Genomic DNA, 26863 nt, shown 5'->3' with positions numbered 1-26863 from the left:
ACGAGAGGAAGCACGTCATTGACTTGAGGAACCAGACGGTGAGTGAAGAACTGGCACCCTTGGACTCTGAGTTTGAGGGTGGAGAGTTAGGTATGGACGAAGGGAGGAAAGGCATGAAACCCAACGATGAAGGGGTGCTCGAACTGGAAGATTGCTTTGAGGATGAGACGAGTTCTCTTAATGGATTATTTCACTGGCAGATGGAGGATTATGAAGTCTTCCACCCCGACTATAACATGCTACAAATTGGCCAAATTGAGGAAGTGCAAAGTCCATTGTACGATATTCATCTATGCAGATCCGGCATTGGTGTGTCTGGGTTGTACGAACAGTTGCCAAGTGAGCTTGTACCGTATGAACAGAGGTCACCGAGTGGGAATGTGGAAGTGTCTAAGGTGTATGAAGAAGATTCATAGGGCGAGGATAAAAAATTGGATGTTGTAGAGCTTGGTGGAGATGCCCCGAAGAAGTTAATACTATACCCTAAACAGTTCACATCAGTCGAAAGTAATTCAGCCGTATGGTTCACATCAGCTTAAAGTAATTCCATTCTATGGAAATCAGCTGAGAGTAAGTTGACCATACAACCCATAAGAGCTGAGAGTACATGGAGCGTACGGTCCACAGGAACCAAGAGTGAAATTGCCGAACGATTGTCACTGTACGCCAAGACTAAAGTTGTTGAAGAACTGTCACCGTACGCAGAGAGTAAAGTTGTCGAATGATTGACTAAGTCCATACTGTACACCGTATGGTTCAAAGCAGACGAGCAAGTTGGCTCCTGAGAGTCCAAGTTGCGTTGACGTGACGAGGTTTACCACACGAAGCTAAGAGCCCCAACTACACCATACAAACTAGAGAAGTGGAGTGCTAGAGATCTATACGGTCAAGGGAGCCAAATTGCAGAGCATTGATACCGTACCCCATACGGTTGGTACACATAGGCCAATCCGTACTAGTAGGTGCTGCACTCAAAAAATTGTGCGGCTGTACGAGCAAGTGTGGAGGCTGCCATATAGAAAACCCATAAGTATATCGTACGTGAAGAAGAGAAGGTCGTACGTGAATACATTGTACGAGAGAGTGTGGAGAAGGTCGTACAAAAAAACCATAAACATGTCGTACGAAGGAAAGGTTGAACCGTATGCAAGGATTGCTAGGCCGTACGGAGGAAGAATTGCATTGTCGGAGAGAAAATTTGAACCGTACACAAGGATTGCTAGGCCGTACAAAGAAAGAGTTGCATCGTACGTTATAATTCTTGAGTCGTGCAACAGAAGTATTGTACCATACGGTGGAAGTGTTGAGTTGGATTAAGGGAGTCTCAAGCATACACCTATGTATCGTACAACCAAGAGAGAAGCACAAGCCTGTACACAAGGAGGATAAGCCCATATGGAAGGAGAACAAGTCAGAGAACACAATACTTGTACAGGAGAATACACCTTGATCAGAATTTTGACTTCATTGGCCTTGTTCCTGACGTCTTAAAAAAGAAAAAAATTGATGCACGCCATGGAGTTCCGTGTGGGTTTGAAGGTTGTAATTTGGTGTTGGCGGCGGGGGCTACCCCGAGACCCTGCCAATACAAGTTGGGGTTGTCCAATGCAAGTCATTGCCTACACTCTTGTCATTAGTCTCACTAGTCTCTCCATATATTACTTGATATTAACTTGTTCTCTAGAAGACAACTTTTTCTTTTGGGGGGGATAATGTAGTTGGCATAAAATGCATATGGTTATATTTGATCATTTTGGTCACCCAACATTGTATTAATTAATTGTATTAAGTGATTGTCACTCTCGGTAGTTATGTGTCGGTTGGTTGATGGTTGTGTAGCTCTCGAAAACCGTCGGGTTCTTTAAATATATTGTGTACCGCCAAGGAAGGTAGTACGATATTGTCGGATCTGTTGTAATCCTTGGCCGACCATCTCTGGTCTTCTTCTCTGTAATGATTGCATGTGCGAATAAAGATATATTTTACTGATGTTTCAGTATGCATTGTCATGTACATTGTTATTTTCTATATTTAATTTACTAGTTGCAGCAGTAAACAACCACTGTGTCGGATGCCCTACTGGCTCCAGTAAGTCTTCTTTTCATGACATCTAGCAGACACTGCCATTCTTCTGGCACGATGTATGATTTTTTCAATCCTCTACCCTTAGGTGCCTTAATCGCTACCCATTCTTGTTCTGAGAGATCACTTCGACATATCAGTTGTAGCAGTTGCTCTTTCCTCGCTGGCGACATCTTAGTGGCATTCTTGTCTACCTTCTTCCCCTCATCTGGTATGCCAAAGACCCTGGCAAAATCCTCGGGTGCAAAGGATATGGTCACAGTGCTATGCTAATAAGAGAATGACGATCCCCTAGTTGCGCTGTCATATGTGGCCACCATCATTCGTAGACATGATTCAAAATCCCTGATCACAAAGATGGGCATTTTGAATTGCCCAGTGCACCCATGCTTTCCTGAGAGACTACTTAATCACATTACTATTTGAGGTCTCCAACCACCAAGTTCTGCATACACTTCCACTTAATCCTTCAAATGTAATAGTGTAGATGTGATTTTTACCGGCATTGTCTTCTTTTTGCCCTTTTCTATGTCTGTTGGCCTTGCAACTTTTACTCCAGACTCCAACACTCGCTTGCCCTTGTCCATGCTTGTCGTGCTTGCGTCTTCCATCCTTCCTGACTTGGATGGTTGCTCTAACTGCTGCAACCATTTTCGCCAGTCCAGCTTCCCCAGTCTTGGTTTTCCCAATTCCATCAATTCGTTTTAATTGCCAGTGCCAACACTTAAATATTAATCAAATACCATTATTTCCCTTTTGCTAGCTCCAGCGATGTTGGTACAACTTTGTACGGAACTCTTTATGCTTGTACGGATTGCAATGTGCGAAGCTATTCATTTCCCTGTTATTGGATACTTTGTACGGCCTCCCCAATCACTGTACGGTCTTCTTCCTTTTATGCGTTGCACGGACAGACTTCTTCCTTTATTGTGTACGGCTTATCTCACTACAACCGTAGGAAAATCATTCTCTCCAACCGTACGAAAAATCATGGTATCTCACCGTACGACCACTTTCTTTCCTTCAACAGTACGATATCTTCCTCATGAATCCGTACGATCTTCCTCGCCACCCTTTGGCCATACGTTGTCCTCCTTTAGCGTCCATACGGTTTTCGATTTGCACCCTAAAATTTTGGTAGCCATACTATTCTACTTGAGTCGTACGAATTTCATTAATTGCACCGTACATGTACGATGCTCTTCTCCTCCTTAGTCGTACGGTCTTTCTTGTCTACTCCATCGGCCGTACGGATTCTTCTTGATGTTGTCATACGACCCTCCATCTCTCCTCAGTCGTACGATGTCCTTCGCCCTGCGGCCGTATGGAGTTTGCTTTGGTTTGTTGGGGAAGTCATACTATCTGCTCTATGCGACTTATGGAATGTCCGTATGATTTTAATGACGAGGCCATACGGTGAGTTCTCCATCATTTTTTAATTTTTTTTTACTTTAAAAAATAATTACCTTTTCAAATTGGTCGGGTAGGCTAGGCCTCAGGACGAACTAGCTCATTCCGCTGCTGCCTGCGGTGGTAGACTTTTACATTCGACCCATTTACCATCTCCTTGATCAATTGGTCGTCCAATGTGGACAACTTAATCGCTCCATTCTCAGCTATGTCACAAATTTTATTTGGCCTCAACCATCTGACTGTAATATCCCCACTTTGAAATAGAATTTAATAATAAATGATAATAATATCCCCACTTTGAAATATAATTTAATAATAAATGATAATAATATCCTCACTTTGAAATAGAATTTAATAATAAATGATAATAATAAAATTAAAATATAAAATGATATAATTAAATATGATTAATAAAAAATTAATTAAGTTAATGAAAAGTCAAAAGACATGAAAGGAAAAGTTGTGACTCCCTCAACAATGATATATAAAAGGGAGAAGAAAACCTCATTTGAGAGGGGGGATAATTTGGTGATGAGAAGTGCAGATTTGATTTAAATAATAAGTGCAGATCTGATTATGAAAGGTTGTGTCCCTTTCAAATGGTAGAAATAATGAAGAGTTCCACTCTTTCAAAGGGTGCTAATGGTGAAAGGGTATGTCTCTTGCCAAAGGGCATACATGATGAAGAGGTGTGACCTCTCCCTCAAATTGAAAGATATAAAGGGAAGGAATCAAAAGCATCTAGTGACATCACCATTGATAAGATCAGATCAGAATTGTTATCATGTTACAGAAAGTAACATTTGTGTTCATTATGGTATGCCTCTCAATCTGCAGGCAACATCTACAGTGCGAACTCCAACCGTAGGCTACAATCTGCGTACAGGTAAGAGGGGTTAAGAAGTCTTAAGGTATAGATGTGTGTGGACATGTGTGCCACACACACACATATGCATTTTTATGAATACATATATCTCTAATGATTACTTATATGAATGTAGCAATAAAGATAAGAATCTATGTAGAATATGTATGTATATTTAGGATCATTAGAAAGATTAAAGAATATGTAAATGAAGACGTAAATTATGGAATGGAAAACAGTAATGAATTATAAAATGTAATATTAATGTGATTATATGATGAAGGTTATAGGGAAGAAATTCCCTTAGCCTAATGGAGGGATTATGATAATCCCTAGAGGGCAGTATATACTGAATATCTATATGCATATATATGGCTTGGTTGACTAAGCTCATCCAAGAAGAGACGGATCTGGCCGGTCCCCTCTGAGGACTTGGATGATGGGATCCATCATCAAGGCAAGGAATTGACATAGGGTCTTCCTTGGATGGCTTGGGTGTAAGAGGTTACACCCAAGACAGGAATCGAATTAACCTTCGATTTCCTGGAGGGCTTGGATGTAAGCAATCACATTCAAGACAGGAATCGAATTAACCTTTGATTTCCTGGAGGGCTTGGATGTAAGAAATTAAATTCAAGACAGGAGTCGAATTAACCTTCGATTTCCTGGAGGGCTTGGATGTAAGAAATTACATTCAAGACAGGAGTCAAATTCACCTTTGACTTCCTGGAGGCCTTGGAACCAAGATGGGTTCCAAGAAGGCGAGCTTCATGGCCGCCTAAGGACATACTTTCGTATGGCAATCGTATCCTTTTTATTAGATAAAAGTTGTGATTATGTTAAGTAAGTATTTTAAAGTTAGATTGCAGTTTAGATTACTTCTATATATATATATGTTTGTTGTATTCTAACAATCTATTTTGCAGGTTAATGATCTCTAACTAGTAGGGACATTACACTGACCTTGAAATTTCTAGGTTTGATCTCATTTCGCCCGTTATACTTCAGCACCCACTGTCCTAGACGAAACTCCATGCGCTAGATATGCTTATCATGCCAAAATTTTCTTCATTGTTGGGCGGCGTCAGTGGCCCATTGGGCCATCATCCTTCGTTCGTCCAACTTACCCAACGCATACAGTCGCTCCTGCAGGCTCTCCATATCTCCTAGCCGGTTCTCAATTGCCATCCTTAGACTCGAGACCATGAACTCTGCCGGTACAATGGCCTCTTGGTCGTAAATTAACTAAAAGGGTGTCTGGCCCATCATGACTTTGTAGGTGGTCCAGTATGCCCACAGTACGGATGACAACTTCTCTTCCCAGTCTTCCTGTTCATCTCCGCGAGACTTATAGATCAGAGACACCAATATTTTATTAGTGGCCTCGGCCTGCCCGTTGGCCCTTGGGTAGTAGGGCTTGATAAGGAATGAAAAATTTTGAATTTCGTCGTGAGCAGCTTGACTACATGGTTCACAAAGTGCCCACCACGATCACTCGTGAGTTGAATTGGAATGTTGTACCTTGTAATGATTTGTTCATAAATGAACTTAGCCGTACTCAAAGCTGAGTTATCCAACAGTCCGCGTGCCTCAGCCCACTTAGTGAGGTACTTTGTCACCACCACAATGTAACGATATCTCCGTTTTCTGCTGGCCTTAAAGGGTCCAATGAAATCTAGACCCCAGCGTTCGAACAACTCCTGGGCATGGGATGGATTAAGGCCTCAGTGATTAAAAATAGACCAGTCATCCAAGAAGGCCTTAAAGTTTCCCACAGACATTTTGTTGAAGATGTACGGCATTCACTTGTACGCATAAACTCCATCCTCCACCACAAAGGTGGTCTTTAACTTGTCCTCAGCTATCGAAATTTGATTGTATCCTGAGAAGCTGTCCAGAAATGAGTACATTTCATGGCCAACCACCTCCTCTAGGATGTTGTCTGTGAAAGGTATAGGAAATGGATCCTTGATGGTGACTCTGTTGAGGCACCAAAAATCCAAGTAGATGCGGATTTGGTTGGCCTCCTTCAGCGAGATCACGATCGGCGAGACCCACTCACTTGTCTCCACCTGAAATATGATGCCGACCTCCAGCATTCGCTTGATTTCTTTGTTCACCTTGGCCACATAGTTTTTATTCATGCGGTACGACCTCTTCCATACCGACTGGGCTCCAAGGACCAATGGTATCCGATGGACGCACAGTTCGGGCAGGACTCCTTTCAAATCTTTGTAGGACCAAGCGAACACGTCCTTGTATTCCATGAAAATTTTGGAGGCTGCACCCTTCAGCACCGGATTCCAATCATCTCCTACCCAGATATTTCGAGGGGTGGCAACATCTCCTAAGTTCGTCTCCTTCACGGTGGGGTCTTCATACGACATTGGTTTGTACTTTGTAAACTTGTACGTCGAAACATCATTCACTCTGGCATCTCCCTCCTTATACTCCTTGTATTCTAGCGGGAACTCATCTTTCTTGCCTGGATCGTCTTCAATTTGCAGCATGAGGCACGCAAGATGGAAGACTTCATAATCTTCCATCTGCCAGTGGAATAGCCCATTCAACGAGCCTCCCTCATCCTCAGAGCAGTCTTCTAATTCCAGAACACCTTCATCATTAGGCTCCTTTTTGTTCTCATCCACCCCGAAATCCCCATCGAAGTCGGAATTTGAAGAAGATGCCATTTCTTCACTCACCATCTGTGTTCGGAGGTCGATGATGAATTTCCGACCCCCCTTCTCCATGGACAGCGTGTTCCACATCCAGTTGTGATTTACTCTGTCTTTAATCAGCTAGCCTCTTCCAAGGATTGCGTCATAGCCCCTTTTCTTCAAGGGAATCACCACAAAGTCGTGAATGAAGCGTTGAGTGCCAATCGTCACATGTTGAGCCATGAGTGTCCTAATGGGTTTGGTACTGTGTTGTCTACACCCACCAGGTTGAAGGTCGGCGGCCATAGTGTCAGCTTGCCCAATTTCTGCCACATCTCCTTGGAAAGTACATTCACCCTGGACCCTCTATCTATGATGGTGTCTGTGAGGATCGTACCCAATATCCCCATTTCCACCACTGTCGGGTGTCTCCCGTTGTTCACCGCCAACATGGGGTCAGCCGAGGGGCTGACTAACACCTCTGTGTGAAGTGTTGTTGTACGGATAGGAACTTCTATGGCATTAGTGATGGCTTCTCTTAATCTCGACATGGTGTTGAGGAGGTCGTGGAGTTTGACAAGTACCTCGGTCCTCATTTCCCGCTCAATATCAGCCTTGGCTGCCCGTACTCATTCCTTCTCCATGCGGGGGCCAAGATAAGTAGCCTTCTTTGTTTGTGCTCTAGTGATGGCGAGCATCTCCCTTTCATTGGACTTTTCAATTGTTAACAAATTTACTCAAGACTTCGGGCAACTCCCGTCATCGTGATCTCCCGGCCCACACCATCGGCACATATGCTAAGAGGTGTCTCCCTTGGGACAATCACGGGCATAGTGTCCCCATTCATTACAGGTTTGACACTGGATCATGGGGCGGCCTTTTGCATCATACTGCACTCAGCAGTTCCTATTGTTGTTTTTTCCTCCTCGTCTATTGCTTTTGTACCCGTCGGAGGATGCTCTGGATTAGCAGCTATCGTGGCTATGGAAGGTTGCTCCTAAATCAGAAGCACTTGGGCGCTTCTTGTTTTCATATTGTACGAGCACTCCTTGGTGGAGTGTTCCAGTACTTGACAAATGTCACATAAATCTTTCTTCAGACACGTACCCTTAGTGTGGCCTTCCTCCTTGCAATCTGCACACCACAATTCCCCTTCGTTTTTACAGTTGCTCCCCTTCATTGCTTTGAATTATTTCATCACAATATGCATGTCCTTCTGTAGAGCGTGAACCTTTTGCTTGACTCCTCTGTTAGATAGTTCAAGTAACCGGAATACAACTGAGAGGGGGGGGTGAATCAGTTGTCACCAGATTACCGAAACCTTAAGCAATTAAAACTTTAATACTGGAACACATAAGATAAATACCAGAATGCATAAACCAATTACCGAAACAGCAGATATACCAATTAAGCACAAGCAACAATTAGAGAATAGATATCATCCACATGACACCAAGATTTGTACGTGGAAAACCCGGTAAAGGGAAAAACCACGGTGGGAAGCCTACCCACAATCAGATAATACTTCTGCAGTAAGTATGTGATTACAAATTGAGGGGTCTGCACTTGTAGGAAGGCCAACAGCCTAGAGCACACTGCTCATTACAAAAGGAGTCTCATTGACTACATAAAAACCTAGACTACAATTCGAAAGGAAGAATGAACTACAATGATAGCATCTCCTATGCCTCAATACAGTTCCAGTTAAGCTCAATATCGGAGGACTTAATCCTCTTGCATAAAACCAACTCGATCACCAATGATCGACCAAATCCTCTGCATGAATGATTATTACATTATTCACTTCTATACCATCCTTATCATTATTCCTTACTTGATTTACAATGAGATCTTACATCATTAATATACAAACCCTCGACCATAAACAATAAGGTCGGCTACCAGACAACAAACCAATTACATAATTACAAAACATGTTGGCCTGAGACCAAACAAATAATATCCAACCCATAAGACATCCCGGAAGCACATCGAGAAGTCCAATCAACACGTTACATTAAGCCAGTCCATAACCTAGATAGTACTAGACCCAATTTAGGTCCACACACGCTAAAGGAATGATCCCAATCAGCCAAGTCTTGAACACGATCACCATCAGCATCCTGAATCCTTACTAGAAGCTGCACCAACACCACTTATGCATAATATCAAAATATCTTCAACCAAGCTCTGCTGGTGAAACCCTCACTGAATCAACAAACCAAGCTTACCAGTATATAAGATAGCATCCGATCACCAAATTAAAACCGACTGACTAAACATGTATCCCAGTAGCATGAATAGTAGATCTAAGCCAAAGCATATCAGAGTACACCGGATCATCATGATCTTACCAGCCAAAAACCAAACAACCTACCGGGACCAAAAGGATACCGGTAAAGCAACCAAAGCAGCTAGTGTTGACATCAATGACAAAACATCAATGCAACACATAATCAATTCCTCCAAATGGGCCAACATCCTCGTCATTGCTGCTCTCAGAGGAACCATCGTCACCCAATGATTTATCCTTCTTCATCGAGGTCTTGCCTTCGCTTTCGAGGTCCATGGCTTGATTGTATGCATCCTCGTACGAGGTAGGAGGGACAATCTTCATCTTCTTCTTGAGAGAGGATCTCAGTCCTTCGACGAACCACCGCTTTTTCAATCCATCGGCGGGTTGACTATCCATCTTTCCGAGCAATTCTTTGAGTTGTCGGTTGTATGCTCGTACTATCTCGTTTTTCCTCTGTTTTGTGCACAAGATTTCAGCGACGATCTCATTGTCATCCCGAAGGAGTTGAAACTCTGTCTCGAAGGCTTTCTTTAACTCATCCCAAGTACCTACCTTCGTCTTGTTTGTATCGGAGAACCAGTTGATGGCTACCTAGAGTAGGGTGGCGAGAAACTTCACCACCCATTCAGCTTTGTTGGTCACTCCATTGGTCGACCAAATCGTCTCACACATACGACAATGTCGTACAGGATCTTCCTTCCTGTTTCCAGTGAATTTAGGAAACTTCTAACTGTTCACCATTATGCTCCTTCGTTGTGTCCCAGTCTGCCTTCCAAAACTCCACCCTCCAGAAACTGACCCTCCAAAAATTGGTCCTCCAGAAATTGGTCCGCCGAAACTTGGTACGTTGGGTCCCACCAAGTTACTCTGACTTCCAGGGTTTGATGAGCTTGAACCGAATAGATTGCTTCTACCACCGTGCCCTTGTGCCCTCTCAACACCTTCAACCGCACCGATATCTCCCACTTCTCTGTTCTCGGTCTCGGTCTCCTTTTCTCTCTTGGTCTCGTCACCTCTAAATGGTGTGTACAGCTCTACCGTACTCCCATCGCCAATCTCTTCCAACGTGAGGGAAAGGTCCCCCAACCGCTTTCTAGTGGTTTCTATCAATACAGAAACTTGGCCCTCGCCAGTGGAGCCATCATTGCCACCTCCACTTCCTTCCTCGGCAATTTTCTTCAGTTGTCTCCTTTGTTCAGCTTGTTGCTCCAATCTTAGTGCCCTCGCTGCTGCCTCGTGTCCGTCTTCCTCTTGTCAATTCGATACACGATTTCAGTCTTTGTTCAGCGTCATGGGCATCAATTCCTACATTCCGTCGAGTGGAAGGTTCTTTGTCGGCCTTCGTCACGTTCCTCCTCCTCCCGTTGACTCCTTTCTTAGAATTGTTGTAAAATTTGTTGCCAACGGTTCTCACGGTAGATTTCCTCTCGGCGAGTTTGTAGGGCAATAAATGCTTGTTCCAACAGGCTAGGCAGGTTATTGATCAACCGATTCACCGCTGGACTTACGCCAAGGGCACTCCACGACGCTCTCAGGGATGTCCTACGTGGTGGCTTCCCTTCATACATAAGTTTCAATTGATGCTTGTAAGATGCAGGTGAAGTCCCTTGTCAGTGCCCTCTCTCCTTCAAACAACTCCTCTGACTCTTCCTCGAGATTGCTACTTGTCCCCTCGCTCAATGGTTGTCCCATTATCGTCGTGCCATGTAGTATGCTCCCGTCATTCCCAAGTTTAACTTAGCAATGGGGCCAGATGTTTTTCCCCTGAGGGGTGTGTGTGCATTTAGTGCATAACAATACAGTAGTATAGAAAATGTAATAGTACACAAGGATGCAAGTGCGAAGAACTCATATGTCTGTATTCATTGATTCCAAAATGCCAGTACATTCAAGACATAGTTTCCCTTATGCCGCACACATATACTGAAATAAAAGCCCAAGTACATATATATAGGTGTCGGTACAGGTTGTCTGGTGTCAACTGCTGGCAACCGTCAGGTAACCACCGACCCTTAACACACTTAACATTTAATTACAATATGACATAATTACCCGACAACATCAACTTTATGAATTTTACTCACTTCCGCCACCGCTGTAAGAAATATTGCTTCTCCCAGATTTGTTTGTCCTTCAACATCTTCGGCCTCAAGCTCTTCTCTTGCCTCTTCATATTCATCCTCCAATTCCGGATTCCTCTGCAAACCAGCCAACGCATTTCCGATATCATTCCTCATCTCATTCTTGAAATCCTCCATCATCTGCTCTACCCTCCTAGGATTCATCCTCCTCGACGACATCTCCTCCCTTTGCTCTGGTGCAACTACCTCAACTCAGCGATTTGACTGCAAGGTTTCAATTGCCTCTTCGTCAGCGATCTATTGAGCACACTTGCAGCCTGCCTCAAATCAGCGATTTGTTCACCCAAGGAATGCCTCGAGGTTCGCAACCAGCTCTGATACCATCTGACACAGCCATGGTCTGGAGGGCCATCAATGAAAACAATCTAGATCATGCAACAAGAGTAACACAATGGAAGCACGAACACAAAACATATAAAATGCAATCAGAGACATCCGCAACATCATATATTCATCATATATCAACTGGCAACATCCAAAAATCAAAACATTCTTGCAGGACCAGTTACATCATACATTCCAGATTACAATCATCCGGATCTCCAAATTACAGATCATGAAACTAAATTATCACATTTCTTCTTATCTACCTCTATATCTGCTTCCCCCCCTCCTAAAGATCAATTACATCAATATATATATATCATTCAGAACACATCCGGGTTGGCCACATAAAAAAACATTCTCCAAAACAGGAAAATGAAACGTGTAAAATAGGTCGACCCTAAAACATGAAGATCTCCTCCGCCAAGAACACAAATGAAGTGTGGACCACCAAGGAAGGTCGGCCAAGGAACATGGTACCAAATAGATCCACAAGCCAAGAAATCGCTCCGCACGAGAAGAAATCTCCAACTAGCCGTTAAGCTCAAAACTGCTTTAGGAACCAAGAAACAGACAATCCGGAAGCGATAACTTGCCAGAAAAGAATCCAAATAAACTGAAAAATCCCAAACAAGGAACGAGAACCAGTCTAGAAGCCAACAATCTGATCCTCAACGAAAAAGGAACTACCGGAAAATTCCAAAAGAAACATAGAAACTGCAACACAGAACAAGAACAAAATTGAAAGCAAATATTTTTTGTTGATGCAAGATTTCTCATTGACCGGGGATGCTCTTGCATCATGCATGGAGTGAGTGGTAGGAAGTTACTAGGAACCTACCACTCCCCAAGGAAGTAGATGAAGACCTGGTGGACCAAGTAGACAACCAGTACAATTAATGTCCAATGGAGACTCCAAGCAAAAAGTCCATAGAAATTGAAAGTAGCCCGTTCGTACAATCCATATGTGACGAAGAAGACGAAGGACATAATCTTGAGGACAAGGTTGCCGCAATATTTGAAAATAATTTGCATGGTATTCAAAACCTATCTACAATAGAGGGACTAAGAATATGGGAGCCTAAGCCAAAAACCTCGGGGAGGAGGAAGTCTAGGAGTGAGGAAGGTAGCCAAGGTGTCAAGGATGCAGATGGTGGACATGTAGAGGGATCACACATGGCCGAGAGTGTAAGTCAAGCACTGGAACATCTAGAGCGAAACAATCCAGTCTACTGTTGGGCACATAGTACACATCATTTGAGGAAAATGATGACCCCTCGACGAGTCCAAGTGTGGATAGGCAGAGACTTCCCAAGTTCACCGATAACGGATCAAAGGATCCCACAAGACATTGCAAGACATGTGAAACCATATAGCTAGCAAGTGGCTAGGATGACAAAGACTATTGGTTAAGGTCATTCCCTGCAACATGAAGGGGAGTGGCAATCAACTAGTTTACCGACTTGGAAGATGAACACACAAAATCTTGGGAAAAATTGAAGGCATTCTAGGAGGAATTTAAACTCTTGAGGGATGACAACAAAACTATGGCTGAAATCTATAATACCAAACAAGGAAAAAAAGAAAATGTGAGAGCTTACAATCGAAGGCTCAAGGAGTTGTTGAGCAAAATGGAAAATCAGCCAGCCAATGGGTTGAAGAAGAGATGGTTCATTGAGGGATTGATCCCCTCACTAAGGAAGAAGATGAAGGTAGTACCCTCATCTTTGTATGTTGATGCTTACAAACGGGTGATGGATATTGAAAGCAAAAGTAAAACATCGTGGGGAAAGAAAAAAGAAAGTGATGATGAAAGCACAAAGGATAGCAGTAGTGACGACAAGCCCGAAACAATACAAGCCCTCAAATAGGATATTCTATGAATGATGAAAGAATTAAAGGTTGAGAAGGAAGGGTCGAAAGAGAACAAGGAAATGTGGTGCATCGACTGTAAGGTAGAAGGTCACACAAAAATGACCTGTCTAAAGAAACTATTTTGCAACATCTGTCAAGTACTAGGACATCCATCAAGGAATGCCCGTACAACTTAAAAACAAGAAGCACACAAGTGCTCTTCTCCCAAGAGGAACAACCAACCTCTTTGACCACACCACCAAAACCTCTTGCGAATTCTAATGAATCACTTGGTGGATACGGTAACAATACGAGAGAGAATAATAACCGCTATAATAATAATAGTGGCACAAGTAGTAGAATACAATATGATGCAAAGGGGATACCAATGATCTAATGCCAAAAATGTAATGAATGGGGTCACTTCACTTGAGAGTGCCAAAGTGGTCAAAACAATACAAGCATGTTATGTAAGTAATGTGGACCCAGAAACCACGAAGACACTGATTGCCCAAAACAAAAGGTGGTAAATATCCTATCCGTGCAAGAGCCAAATGAAGAAGTGCTAGCAATTACTAGGCTGCAAACAAAGAAAGCAATATATCCAAATCCTCGTGTGCAGAAGGAAACGCTTCGAGAAGCCAAAGCTGACGTGGAACAGGCAATGGCGGATGAAAGAAGAGCCTCAAGTGAAGCCGCCAGTACTCTATTATGGTCAAAATCTAAGAAGAACACGGTAAGATAGGTACTGCAAACCACAATACCCATAAGGGTAATTGACCTTCTACAAACTATGCCACAATTGAAAATGGCTATCATGAATATAGTCGGTGACGACACAGTTGGCCAGGAACAATGCAAGCCACAAAAGGAACCAATAGTGACGTCACCAAGTAACCTATCCATTGATCCCATGTTGCTGATGGTGAGCATTGGAAGGAAGACTGTTGTCATCGAGATGAAGATAATGGGGAGGAAGCTAACAAACGACATTGTCAACAGAGGCTTGGGCAACAATGTATTGCCAAAAGAAACATGGAAATGTTTGGGAAAGCCAACACTTTGGCCACCAACCTTCCATTTGGTGGGTGCCGATCAGCATGGCATCGAGCCACTAGGGACATTGATGGCACAAAAAGTTAGAATCATGACACAATGCTTCTTCTTGGATTTAGTAGTTATCCCATTGCAAAAGAAGGCATACAACGCCCTCCTTGAGAGGGGTTGGTTGATCACTGCCAAGGCCAACCATAACTAGAAGCGAAATACATTCGCAATCAAGAGTGAAGGGATGAACTAAATCATCGACTTGAGGAATCAGGCAGTGAGCGAAGAATTGGCATCCTTCGACTCAAAGTCTAAAGATTGAGATCTTGAGATGGACGAAGGGCGAAGAGTAATAGAACCTAATGATGGAGTACTTCAACTAGAAGATTGCTCAAAGGATGAGACAAGCTCTCTCAATTGGTTATTTCACTGGCAGATGGAGGACTATGAAGTTTTCCACCTTGAATTGAATATGCTATAGATTAGGGAGATTAAGGAAGTTGACAAGGGTATAGAAAGTGCTACCTTCCAACCGGAGTACGAAGAGTATAAAGAGGGAGTGGCATGAGTGGATCTAGGCGATGAAGACAACCCGAAGGTGATATTAGTTGGTGACGAATGGAACCCCGTACTAAAAGCCGCTGCTTTCAAAATATTCATGGAGTACAAGGACACCTTCGTGTGGACGTAAAAGGATCTAAAGGGCATATCGCTAGAGTTGTGCGCACATAGAACCCCCCTTGTACAAAGTGTACAACCAATACAGAAAAGGCCTTATTAAATGAACAAAAACAACACCACCAAGGTACATGAAGAGATTGAAAAGATGCTAGAGATGGGTATAATCTTCAAGGTGGAAACTAGTGAGTGGGTCTCACCAATTGTCATCCCTCAAGAAGGAAGCAAATTAGATAAGAATCTATGTTGATTTCAGGTGTCTAAACATAGTGACAGTCAAAGACCCTTCCCAATCCCATTCACCGACACCATACTCGAGGAGGTTGCCAGCCACGAGATATACTCCTTCATGGATGGATTCTCAAGGTACAACCAGATAAGCATTGTTGAGGAGGACAAACTGAAGACTACCTTTGTGGTAGAAGAAAGGGTGTATGTGTACATCAGGATGTTGTTTGGCTTGTGCAAGGCCCCGACTACCTTCTAGCGAATAATATTACACATTTTTGACAAGATGGAGTGGGAAACTTCAAGGCATTCCTTGATGATTGGTCGATATACAACAAGCAGGAGACTCATTTCACCGCACTTCATGAATGCATGGAATGGTGTCAAAGGGCACAACTAGCTCTAAATCTAAAAAAGTGTAGATTTATGGTGTCACAAGGAAAATTTATTGTCCACATAGTGTGCAAGGAAGGACTAAAGATAGACCTTGACAAGATAGGATTCATCTTCCAGATAGAGGCCCTAGAAAATGTAACAAGAATGAAATTGTTCCTCAAGCATGTTGGCTACTACTGGAAATTCATAAAGAACTTCACTCAAATATCATACCCATTGGATATGCCAAAACAAAAGGGGGAACTGTTCACATGGGGAGATGAACAAGAGAAAGCATTCAATGAACTAAAATCAAAACTGGTCAATGCACCAATCCTGGAGTACTCAGATTGGGACAAGGAATTTCATGTGCATGTGGATGCCTCCAACTACGCAATCGAGGCCACATTGGCACAAGTGTGTATACGAGGAATGGACCACCCGGTTTTATTTGTTAGTTGGCTACTCTCCAAGGTCAAAAGGGACTACAACACAACTGAGAGAGAGGAACTGGGCATGGTGTACTCTGTCCAAAAAATTTGGTACTACCTACTAGCGACACCCTTCACATTCTATGTGGACCACCAAGCACTAATGTATTTTATGAACAAGCCAATTATCCAAGGTAGGGTGAGTAGATGGTTGCTCCTACTGCAAGAATTCACATTCACCATTATCGTGTGGCCTAGCAAAAGTCATGTCATCGTCAACCAACTATCGTGGATAAAGTCAAGGGAGTGACTTGATGGGATGAATGAGGACTTAATAGATGCGCACCTCTTCCAAATTGCAACCTTGTTGTCATGATATGAAAGAATTGAGGAGTACTTGTCAACATCCACCTTTCCAAGGGAGATGCTACAAAGGGAAAGGAGGAAGCTAGCACTTAAAAGAAAAACTGTTTAGTTGATAAATGGGTTGCTATACAAGACGAGTCTTGACCAAGTGCTACGAAGATGCGTCATGCAAGAGATTCCTAGAATGTTGGAAGAGTCACATGAAGGGTTGGCAGGAGGCCACAAGGGACTAGATGCCAGGGAATGTGAGGTGTTACTAGCAGGACTATGGTGGCCAACATTGCATACAAATGCCCATGAGTGGGTAGTGGGATGCAATACATGCCAAAGAGCCGAAAAACCACTGAAATGAGACTTCATGACTCTATTTCCTTCACAACCCCAAGAACTATTTGAGAGATGGGGTCTTGACTTTGTTGGACCACTTAAGGCAAGTCAGACACATTAGTGCGAGTATATTGTGGTGGCAAGAGAGTACCTCACAAAATGGGTAGAGGTTGAACACTTCCTAATAATATTGCCATCAGTATGTCAAAGTTCATCTATGAACACATCGTGACAAGGTATGGTATTCCAATTCAAATTATAAGTGACAAGGGAGTACATTTTGTGAATCATGTCATTCGATCAATGACGATAGAGCTTAAGATCTTCCACAAGCTCTCAAGTTCGTACTACACCCGAGTGACTGGTCAGGCCGAATCGACAAATAAAGCCTTGGTTTCCATAATATTCAAGTCATGTGGCATGGAGGAAGAGGACTGGGAAGAGAGACTCCTGCTAGTGTTATGGGTGTACCGCACAACATACAAAGTGATGATGGGACATACCCCATTCCAACTCATGTATGGGCAGGAGGCAGTGGTCTTAGTGGAGTACATGGTGTTGAGTTTGTGCATCGTCGTGGAGAACCACCTTGGAGATACAGAGAGCTTGAAGGAACATCTGCTTACCCTCAATAAGTTGGTTGTGCGTAGAGTGATGGTATAGTGAGCAAAAAAGGTGGTACAACATTAGCAAAAGTTATGGCACGAAAAACATCTCCGAAGGATGAACTTTTGGCTAGGTCAATTGGTTTTAAAGTATAACAGCCACAATGAAATTAAACTAGGGAAGTTTAAGGTTTGTTGGCTCGGACCCTATAAGGTAAGGGAGGTTGGTCAAAATGGAGCCATTAAACTTGCAATGCTTGACGACACCCCATAAATACCCAATGAACAGCTATAAACTCATGATCTACCAAAAGAGGAAAGGACTTATTGTAGTAGTAAACATGTTGGGAAACGCCACCTGTGGGGATTGGACAACTGGGAGAGACAAAGTACAGAAAGAAGACTCGGTGATCAAGGACCAACCATATGCACTAGATAGAGACTAGGCCACACCTGTAACGTGGATCGAGGAAAGGTTGGCAAGAAAAAATGTCAAAGGCATTGTCGTACCACACATCCACAAGCAATTAATGAATGCTTATTTTAGTACACCTACACTTTGGGTATAGATGGCTGGATATTGGAGATGGAAAGCACCATGCAATGAAATACGCCAAGGGTACTTGGTCTATAATATTGATGAAGCAGAGAAGACACGAAAGGAAGAACAAGCCGCCAAGAGAGTTGAACCAATGGAGGAATTGGATGAGGAAATTGACTTGGAGGCATATGGGGAAAAATTGGGCTCATGCCTAAAGATAATTGTGAAGGTAAACGACATGTTTATTGCCAAGCAGGATGGATACAATGAGGACATGATTAGGCACTACATTGAGAAAGGCATGGAGCCTCCACAATTTCCAACCTCGAATTCATTGTGACAAGTCATCCCCAACTCGACGAGGCCACCAAAGATTGATGGGGAGGATGCGACCTGGTACCAACAATATAGAGGTCGGTATGTGGATGGAAGCTACAAAGATATCAAGCTTGCACCCTTGATAAAATATTCAACTTAGAATATATTGGTACCTACTAGAAACCACCTGATACGTGTTGGTGGCGATACGCCTTTGAGATCAAAGTTCGATCTGGTGTTAGACATAGGGGGACAAGGCAGAAAACTAAAGATGAAGATGGAAGACAAACCAAAAGGTAGAAAAGTGAGGAGGTAAGTGGAAGTTACGAGAAATTGAAAAAATTAAAAATTAAAAAAGCAAAGGGTAAGATTTTTTATAAAGGGCTAAAGGTGAAAAAATTAAAGACGAAAAGAATATGGAGAAAAAATTGTGTATTAAAAAATCAAAAATATGGTGGAAGTACAAAGGATCTTGGAAAAAGAAATAAAAAATATGGAGCTAAAGGAAAAAAATTAAAGATGTTCAAATATTAAAAATAAAAAGGGTTAATGATATTAAACGAAGGAAATTATTTTTTGTAACAATAATAAAGTAATTGATCAAAAAGATAACCCTAGAAAAAAGAGGCCCTTATAATCCAATCCAAAGTCATCTTTTCTTACCAAAAGCACAAGAGCCAAGAAGAAGCATATCAACAAGGGCAAGGAATAGAGGAAAGAGACCAAGTCACTGAAAAAAGCTGCCAGAAGGTCATGAGTGTGGTCTGTACAGGTTGAAGTTGTACAGGTACAACAAATTGAAAAGGTCATACAAAGGAGAATCAAGTTGGCACACATGAGAGAAGCTTTACGTGGAAGCATTGCAAGTCGTACGAATCCATTGGACCAAAGCCATATGCGACTAGTAGATAGAGGAAGTTGTACGCCAAATCATTCACACTATACGAGGAACAAGGCTAGTCATATGGGGCTCAGACCAAACCGTACAGAGTGCAAGAACACCTAGCTAGTCCATACGAGAAGTGCTCCACACAATACACCAAGAATACCCATCCGCCTGAGAGGTGAAAACATACAATTTGTATGCAGTCGTACGAGGAGACATCACGCACCCGTACAACATCCACACAAGTTCATATGAACAAGATTTTAAGGCACCGCGCGGAGGGAAAATGCACACAGGGGAAGTTTACAGGCAGTACAACCAAGCAACACCTACTAGGCCATACGAGCACAACAAAAGGTCATACAAGGAGGGTAGGAGACCATACAGGCAACAAGGTATCACGTTGGGCACACATACCAAGTCATATTAGAGAGGATATGGTGAAAGTTTTGGAAATCCCAATCGACAAGGAGGCACCAGAGGCAGTTACCATAACAACCAACTAATTTATAAAGGCCAGACTTCTCATTCAATATCAACTGGTAGTAGTAGTAAAAGCAAGAATGTTCGTCCTCAAGTACAAGCAGACAATGACAGGATCACGACAGATACTCTCACCTAGGAGAGTCTGAGAGGCATTGAGTGTCACAAGTGTGCTTAATGTTTGAGATTTACAGAGATTTGGCTGAAAATTAGAGATCATTTTCAAGTTTGATTGAAAATTGGGAAAATTATCAATCTGTTTTTTAAAATTAATAATCAATATTTTTTAAGAAGAGAACCCTTGCTTCAAATATCAATTATCCTTGATCAACATACAACTCCATGTTTTCCCCCGAGGTGTGTGTGTGTGTTTAATAGTGCATAAAAATACAGAAATGTAGGAAATGTGACAGTACACAGCAATGCAAGTAAACAGAAGAACTCATATGTCTGTATTCATTAATGCCAAATGCCATTACATTCAAAACATAGCTTTCTTCGACAATATCTACACACTAAAATAAGAAACCAAGTACATAAATATAGGTGTCGGTACAGGTTGTCCGGTGCCAACTACTGACAACCATCCCATAACCACCAACCCTTAACACACGTAACATTCTAATTACAATATGACATAATTACCCGACAACATCATTCCCCCAAAAAAGAAGGTCGTCTCCTGACGACATACAAACAAAATGGGAAATGACACTAAGACCAAACACGAAAATCAAATTTGAGGGGGTACAAAGGGCTTCCCTGATGAAGAAGGGGCCAGTGGTGGTGGTGCTGCCAACTGCTCCCTTAGCTGGTGAACCTGTTGTGTCCGATGTTGGAGATCTCGCTCGGCTACCAACTGCCTCTCCCTAGATCGTTTCACCTTAAAAACTGCTTCCATAAGCTCCTTCCGCTTCCCATCCATCGCCTCTAAGGTAGATGTGAGACGAGTCTCAAGGGCTGCCTGTTCTGCTACCTCGTGTGCACGCCTCGCCTTCTCCTAGGCCAATTCTGCCTTAGCACGAGCCAACTCCTCCTCTAGACTGGTCGCTTGGGCTCTCTGTTGTGCCAGCTCCATCTCCATCGTATGCAGGCGAGTGGCTAGCTCCTCCCGAGCTTTGATGGCCGCCACCCACTCTGTCTCTGCTGTCGAGGCACCATTTTGGGTACATCTAAGCCAGTGAAACAATGATTGGGAAAAAATCGCGATCGATCGCGATTAATCGGGAATCGCAGAGGGTCGCGTTTTTTTCCCCAAAAAAATCGCGAAATACGCATTGACCGCGGGTCAACGATTTTTTCCCGTTTAAACACGATTAAGCCCGATTAATCGGCAGATATTAATCGGAAAAAATAAAAATCGCAATTATTTGCACGGAAACCCTAAAAACACGAAAAAGGTGCAAAAGTTTCGGAGAAAAATCTACAAATGGACGCCGCCTCCCTATTGTTTTTCGTCCAAAGTTTGCAGGTGGGAAATTTGAAGTCCATGTTCGTAATTAATCGGGCTTCCGATTTTTCGAGATTGATTGTCTATTACGGTGATTGAAGGAGATCACCAAGCCGGACTATTTCTTACAGTTTAGCGCAGAGGGATCACCAAGCCACAAGCCATCACTGCATTCATCGAGCCTTCCAGGTATTTACAGTTAAATTTTTGTTTTACAAATTTTGTTTTTATAGATTTTATTTAATATTATGTTCGTTTTATTTAATTTCTTAGTTTAAACTTTATTTAATTTCTTAGTTTGTTTTAACAGTATATTAAATTTAACTGTTAAATATACTATTAAATTTAACAGTTAAATATATTTAACAATATATTAAAATTTAAATATACTGTTTAATAATTTAACTGTTAAATTTATTATACAATATACAGTATATTTAATAGTTAAATATTAACTATTAAATATATTGTATATTGTATAATAAATTTAACAGTTAAAGTTAAACTATATAATAAATATAGTTTAATTTAATTTATTAGTTTGTTTTATAGAATTATATTTAACAGTATATTAAATTTAACTTTTAAATTTAATATACTGTTACATTAAACTTAACTGTTACGTATATTAACATGCCGTTAAAATTTAACTGTTAAATTTATTAGTATATATTTAACAGTATATCAAATTTAACTGTATATATTTAACAGTATATTAAATTTAATATACTGTTAAATATATACAGTTAAATTTAATATACTGTATAAATTTATTAGTATATATTTTCAGTATATTAAATTTATTTACTGTATATATTTAACAGTATATTAAATTTAACTGTATATATTTATATACAGTTAAATTTAATATACTGTTAAATATATACAGTTAAATTTAGTATATATTTAACAGTATTTTAAATTTAACTGTATATATTTAACAGTATATTAAATTTAATATACTATTAAATATATACAGTTAAATTTAATATACTATATAAATTTATTAGTATAAATTTTCAGTATATTAAATTTAGTAACTGTATATATTTAGCAGTATATTAAATTTAACTGTATATCCCTCAAAAGTTTAAGATTGAGTGTAATGTTTTTACAGATCTGATTCTTGATAATGCCGCGTCAAAAAGACTTTGCATGGACACATTGCACAACAGTTCCGGGTAGCACGAAGGTCAAGTGCAATTGGTGTCTAGAAGAGATCAATGGTGGAATTTATCGTTTCAAATGGCATTTGTCCAAAGAACGAGGAAATAACATCGTGATATGCAAGGCATGCCCTGCAGATGTCTCGTATCAGGCAAAGCAATCTCTTGACGGGATTGCTGAGAGTAAGGCCAAAAAGGCAAGAATTGGGGTTGAACTAGGTTCTAGTTCTGCAGATCCCAGGACGAACCATTTGGGTGAGGAGGATGGTGAAGATGGGAGTTTCAGGGAATCTGGGTTGACACATAATTCTATAGCACGTGGACCAAACACAGGTGGAGGAAACACTAATGCTTTCTTCCAACCTCGTACCACAGCAGGATCACAAACCACTTTGGAGAGTACAGGATGGAGGAAAACTGTCACTGAACAAGCAAAGAAGGCAATTGCTAATTATTGGTACTCCTCTCACACGGCATTCCATGCTTCCAGAAATCCATATTGGCAACCCATGATAGATGCTATTGCAACTGTAGGTCCTGGGTTTCAAGCCCCATCTTGTGAATCATTAAGGGTTGGTATGCTGAAAGATGCAGTAGAGGATGTTCAAGATGTTAAACAACATCGATTGCAGTGGGCTAGAACTGGTTGCAGCATCATGTCAGATGGTTGGACAGATAGAAGGAACCAAACTCTCATTAACTTCCTTGTCTCTTGTGAGATTGGCATTGTTTTTTTGAAATCTGCGGATGCATCTAATATGATGAAATCCACAAATGCATTGTTTGAGATGTATGACGTGGTAGTTACAGATGTAGGGCCACAAAATGTGGTTCAATTTATCACAGACAATGCTGCTACTTGTGTTGCTGTAGGGAGACTTCTGACAGATAAATATCCTTCCATGTTTTTTACACCATGTGCAGCACATTGCCTTGATCTAACCCTAGAGGACATTGGAAAAATTGAATGGGTTAAGGCGGCATTTCAGAAAGCTCACAAGGTTACCAAATTTATTTATAATCACACAAGGGTTTTGGCTATAATGCGCTCTTTCACAGGAGGCAAGGAGCTAGTTCGACCAAGAGTGACAAGATTTGCAACATATTTCCTTGCATTACAAACATTATGTGAACAAAAAGGTAATTTGAGGCGAATGTTTGTTTCAGCTGAGTGGATGGAGTCTGGTTTCACAACTCAAGCAAATGGCATAGCAGTGGCAGAGTATATGTATTCTACCACATTTTGGGAATCTATTGAACAAATTGTAGAATTTTCAGAGCCTTTAGTAAAAGTCTTGAGACTAGTGGATGGAGATAAACCCCCCATGGGATATGTGTATGAGGCCATGGATAGGGCCAAGGAGGTGATAAAGAGTAAGCTGGAAAATAACAGGGATAAGTATATGCCGTTGTGGGACATAATTGATAGGAGATGGGATGGACAAATGCACACTCCTCTCCATGCTGCAGGATATTTTCTCAATCCTCTGTTATTCTATAAGACTGACTTCCTAGAAATTGATGCTGAGATCAAACAAGGCTTCTTCAAGTGCATGGAAAAAATGTTTCCTGACTTGGAAAAATTTGATGCGGCTACGATAGAGCTGGAAATGTACAAGCATGCTAAGGGCTTTCTCTCTTCTAGGGCTGCTATACAAAGCAGAAAGACAATTCAACCAGGTAGACTCTATAAACTTTTGACAATCTCTTTATTTTGCCAACCACTAAGTTTGTTAAGATTATAAGATATTCTTAGTCTTACAATATCATCTCCATATAATGTGTTTTTCAGCTGCATGGTGGGCTTCTTTTGGAGATGAAATACCAAATTTAAGGTGGATGGCGGTGCGTATTTTGAGCCAACCATGTAGCTCATCAGCTTGTGAGCGTAATTGGAGTGTGTTTGAACACATACATTCTAAGAAACGCAACCGCCTATCACAACAACGGCTGAATGACTTGGTATTTGTTCATCACAACCTCCGCTTGAAGATAAGGAAAGCTCAAGGTGAGAATATTAATATATAGTTGCAGTTTTTTGAATTGTATTCACTATTCATTGATTTTCATTTGTAAGGGAAACACTAATTTCTACATGGGCAAAATCAGGAACTATTGAGGAATGCTTGCCAATTGACCTCGATGAGATATATCCAGAGTGCGAGTTGATTGCTGCTGATGATGCTGATGATGATGATGATGATGTTGATGATGATTATGTTGTTGCTGATCATCCGCTTGTGTCTGAAGATTTTGATATCATGAGGCAAGCCAACTTTCATCCTGAATGGGTTGAAGGAATTAGGACAGGCTCTTGCCCAGGAGCTTCATCATCAAGGCCTCCTGCCCTCTAGCATGTCATTGCCTACATTTGAGATTTTGGAATTTTGTACTTAATTTACAGGTTGACTTTGTTCAAAGTCACAAACTATATTGTAATTGACATTTTGACATCTATCACCATCTAGATATTATTTATGGTGTAGTATATTTTGTGGAACGTAATCAGTGATATGAATATAAGCAACGAAAATCTATTTCCTGCAATTCATGTTTTCAAGTGTCTATTTTATTTGCCTACAATATCTCTATGCCATGGAAATACCCTAAAATATATTAAAAAAGTAGTTTTTGATTGTTTTTCTGCAATTTTTTATGTTTTTTTGTATATTCGATTTTTTCCCGATTTTTTCCGAATTTTTTGAAAAAATCTTATACTTTTGTTTTGCCGATTAATTCCCCAAACGATTATTGTTTCTATGATCTAAGCTGGTAGTACCCGTCCTGGAAGCCTTGCTCTACCCATTGTATCAACAAGTGTACTCCACCAATCCTAGTCGTCTGCTCACTCCTCCAGTCTGCCAGCATATCGAGAGTCTCCATAGCAGGCCAACCCCTGACCTCAAAACATCTCCCAAACTCCTCAGCACACCCTCTGGTGGCAAAGGCGAGGAGTCCCTCAATGGAAGACTGCTCGACGGTCCGCTCCTGAATAGAGACTGCCAATCTCCTTGCGCTGGCCTCAACCTCTACCAAAAATATCTTTATGCCCTCTGGTTGGCTCTCGATAGTGGCCTACTCCTGTTGTTGCATCTCTACCATCTCTTCCTCAAACCCAATGGTGTCCTGCAGGAAGTCCATCGCCAACTCCTGCTGTCCCGCCTCCTGATGAGAACTACCCTCATCTAGGTCCACATTCTCAAGAAAAGGACGTGGCTGGGGTGAGGCAGGCGGGGGTCCCAATGGTGTCATGGGAGGCATCTCATAGCGACCCAGCCACGAATCCATGGTGGCATCATCATCTTCGATCACCATACACTCTATTGCCGAGACCTCTGTATGTACTAGTTCCTTCCATATGATAGACCCAATGCAAGGAGGTTCGTTGGGAACCAATGACACTGCTGGAACATCCTCTGTCGGAACTGCTGTGGCAACCCTAGAGGGTGTAGGCAATGAAAATCGGGGTCTCAACTGCCCAAATCCTGGGATAAGTATGGCTGGTATAGCTCCTACCATCACCCCCGAAGTCTAGAGAGGTGTTAGTCCTCCATCCTGAGTCAATACTACTGGTGCATACACCAGTTCGTCTACTCTCGTAGGTCACACTCCACCCGCGGGTAATCCATGGATTCCTCTTGTCACATGCCAAAAGACACTGCGTGGCCACTACTCTCCTTTGTACTAGGGGCTTTCTCTACTTCCTTCTGGCTAGCAAGACGGATTGTGTCATGACTCTGGATGCTCCTAGAAGAAGTGTCCTCGGAATTGTCCCCTTCCTTTGCACTACTATCAGCGTCTTCTGCAGCCTCTTCTTCTCCATCCTCGTCAACTGTCTCCGTCTCCTGTTTCGTGTCTACTTGTGGTGGTCTTCGTCGCTTCCTACTAGAATGGGCTTCCCCGCTACTTGCCATGGTATCCAGGTGGGTCCAATAGAAAATGGATGGTTGTGAAGGGTCCCTCGTATCCCGAGATTTCCAGACATGCTTCTCCGGCAACACTTGTGTGCGTACTGTTGACGTGGATGAAATCGCATCGCTGCAAACTCCATACGGCCAACGCAAAATAGAATAAACTCACTGAGTATCCTACCCTCTCTTGAAATAAGGGAATCCCTAATGCTGTTTTCTACGTTTTGATCAAAGGGGATAACCTCAAGGTTTCTTTTGTCAGGTCTTGACTGCGGGATCTCTCAGTGGCTTGATGTGTTTATGCTGGAAACACAAGGGGACTTACATTTGCAACAAGCTAGTCTGCTGTGATTCTCAAATTATGCAATCAAGAGCAAAAGGAAAGGGTTAGGAGATCTAAAACTAACAACACGAGTATG

General features: G+C 41.9%; 2 protein-coding genes across 2 annotated transcripts in view; one reads left to right on the top strand and one right to left on the bottom strand.

Annotated features, from left to right (window-relative positions):
• The window catches only part of LOC131069919 (protein DETOXIFICATION 19-like), a 57117-nt gene that overhangs the window by 11621 nt on the left and 18633 nt on the right, over positions 1–26863 (bottom strand). The gene's annotated exons all lie outside the window — the stretch shown is intronic.
• LOC131069927 (uncharacterized) lies at positions 23629–24967 on the top strand. Its single transcript, XM_058005477.2, has 3 exons — positions 23629–24213; positions 24326–24541; positions 24643–24967. Exons 1-3 carry the CDS (start codon positions 23688–23690, stop codon positions 24885–24887), a joined length of 987 nt encoding a protein of 328 aa, XP_057861460.2. The 5' UTR covers positions 23629–23687; the 3' UTR covers positions 24888–24967.

The sequence above is a fragment of the Cryptomeria japonica genome, chromosome 6, assembly GCF_030272615.1.
Source record: "Cryptomeria japonica chromosome 6, Sugi_1.0, whole genome shotgun sequence".
Taxonomy (NCBI): domain Eukaryota; kingdom Viridiplantae; phylum Streptophyta; class Pinopsida; order Cupressales; family Cupressaceae; genus Cryptomeria; species Cryptomeria japonica.
Note: the sequence above shows the minus strand (reverse complement) of the source record. Positions and strands in the feature narration are given on the sequence as shown.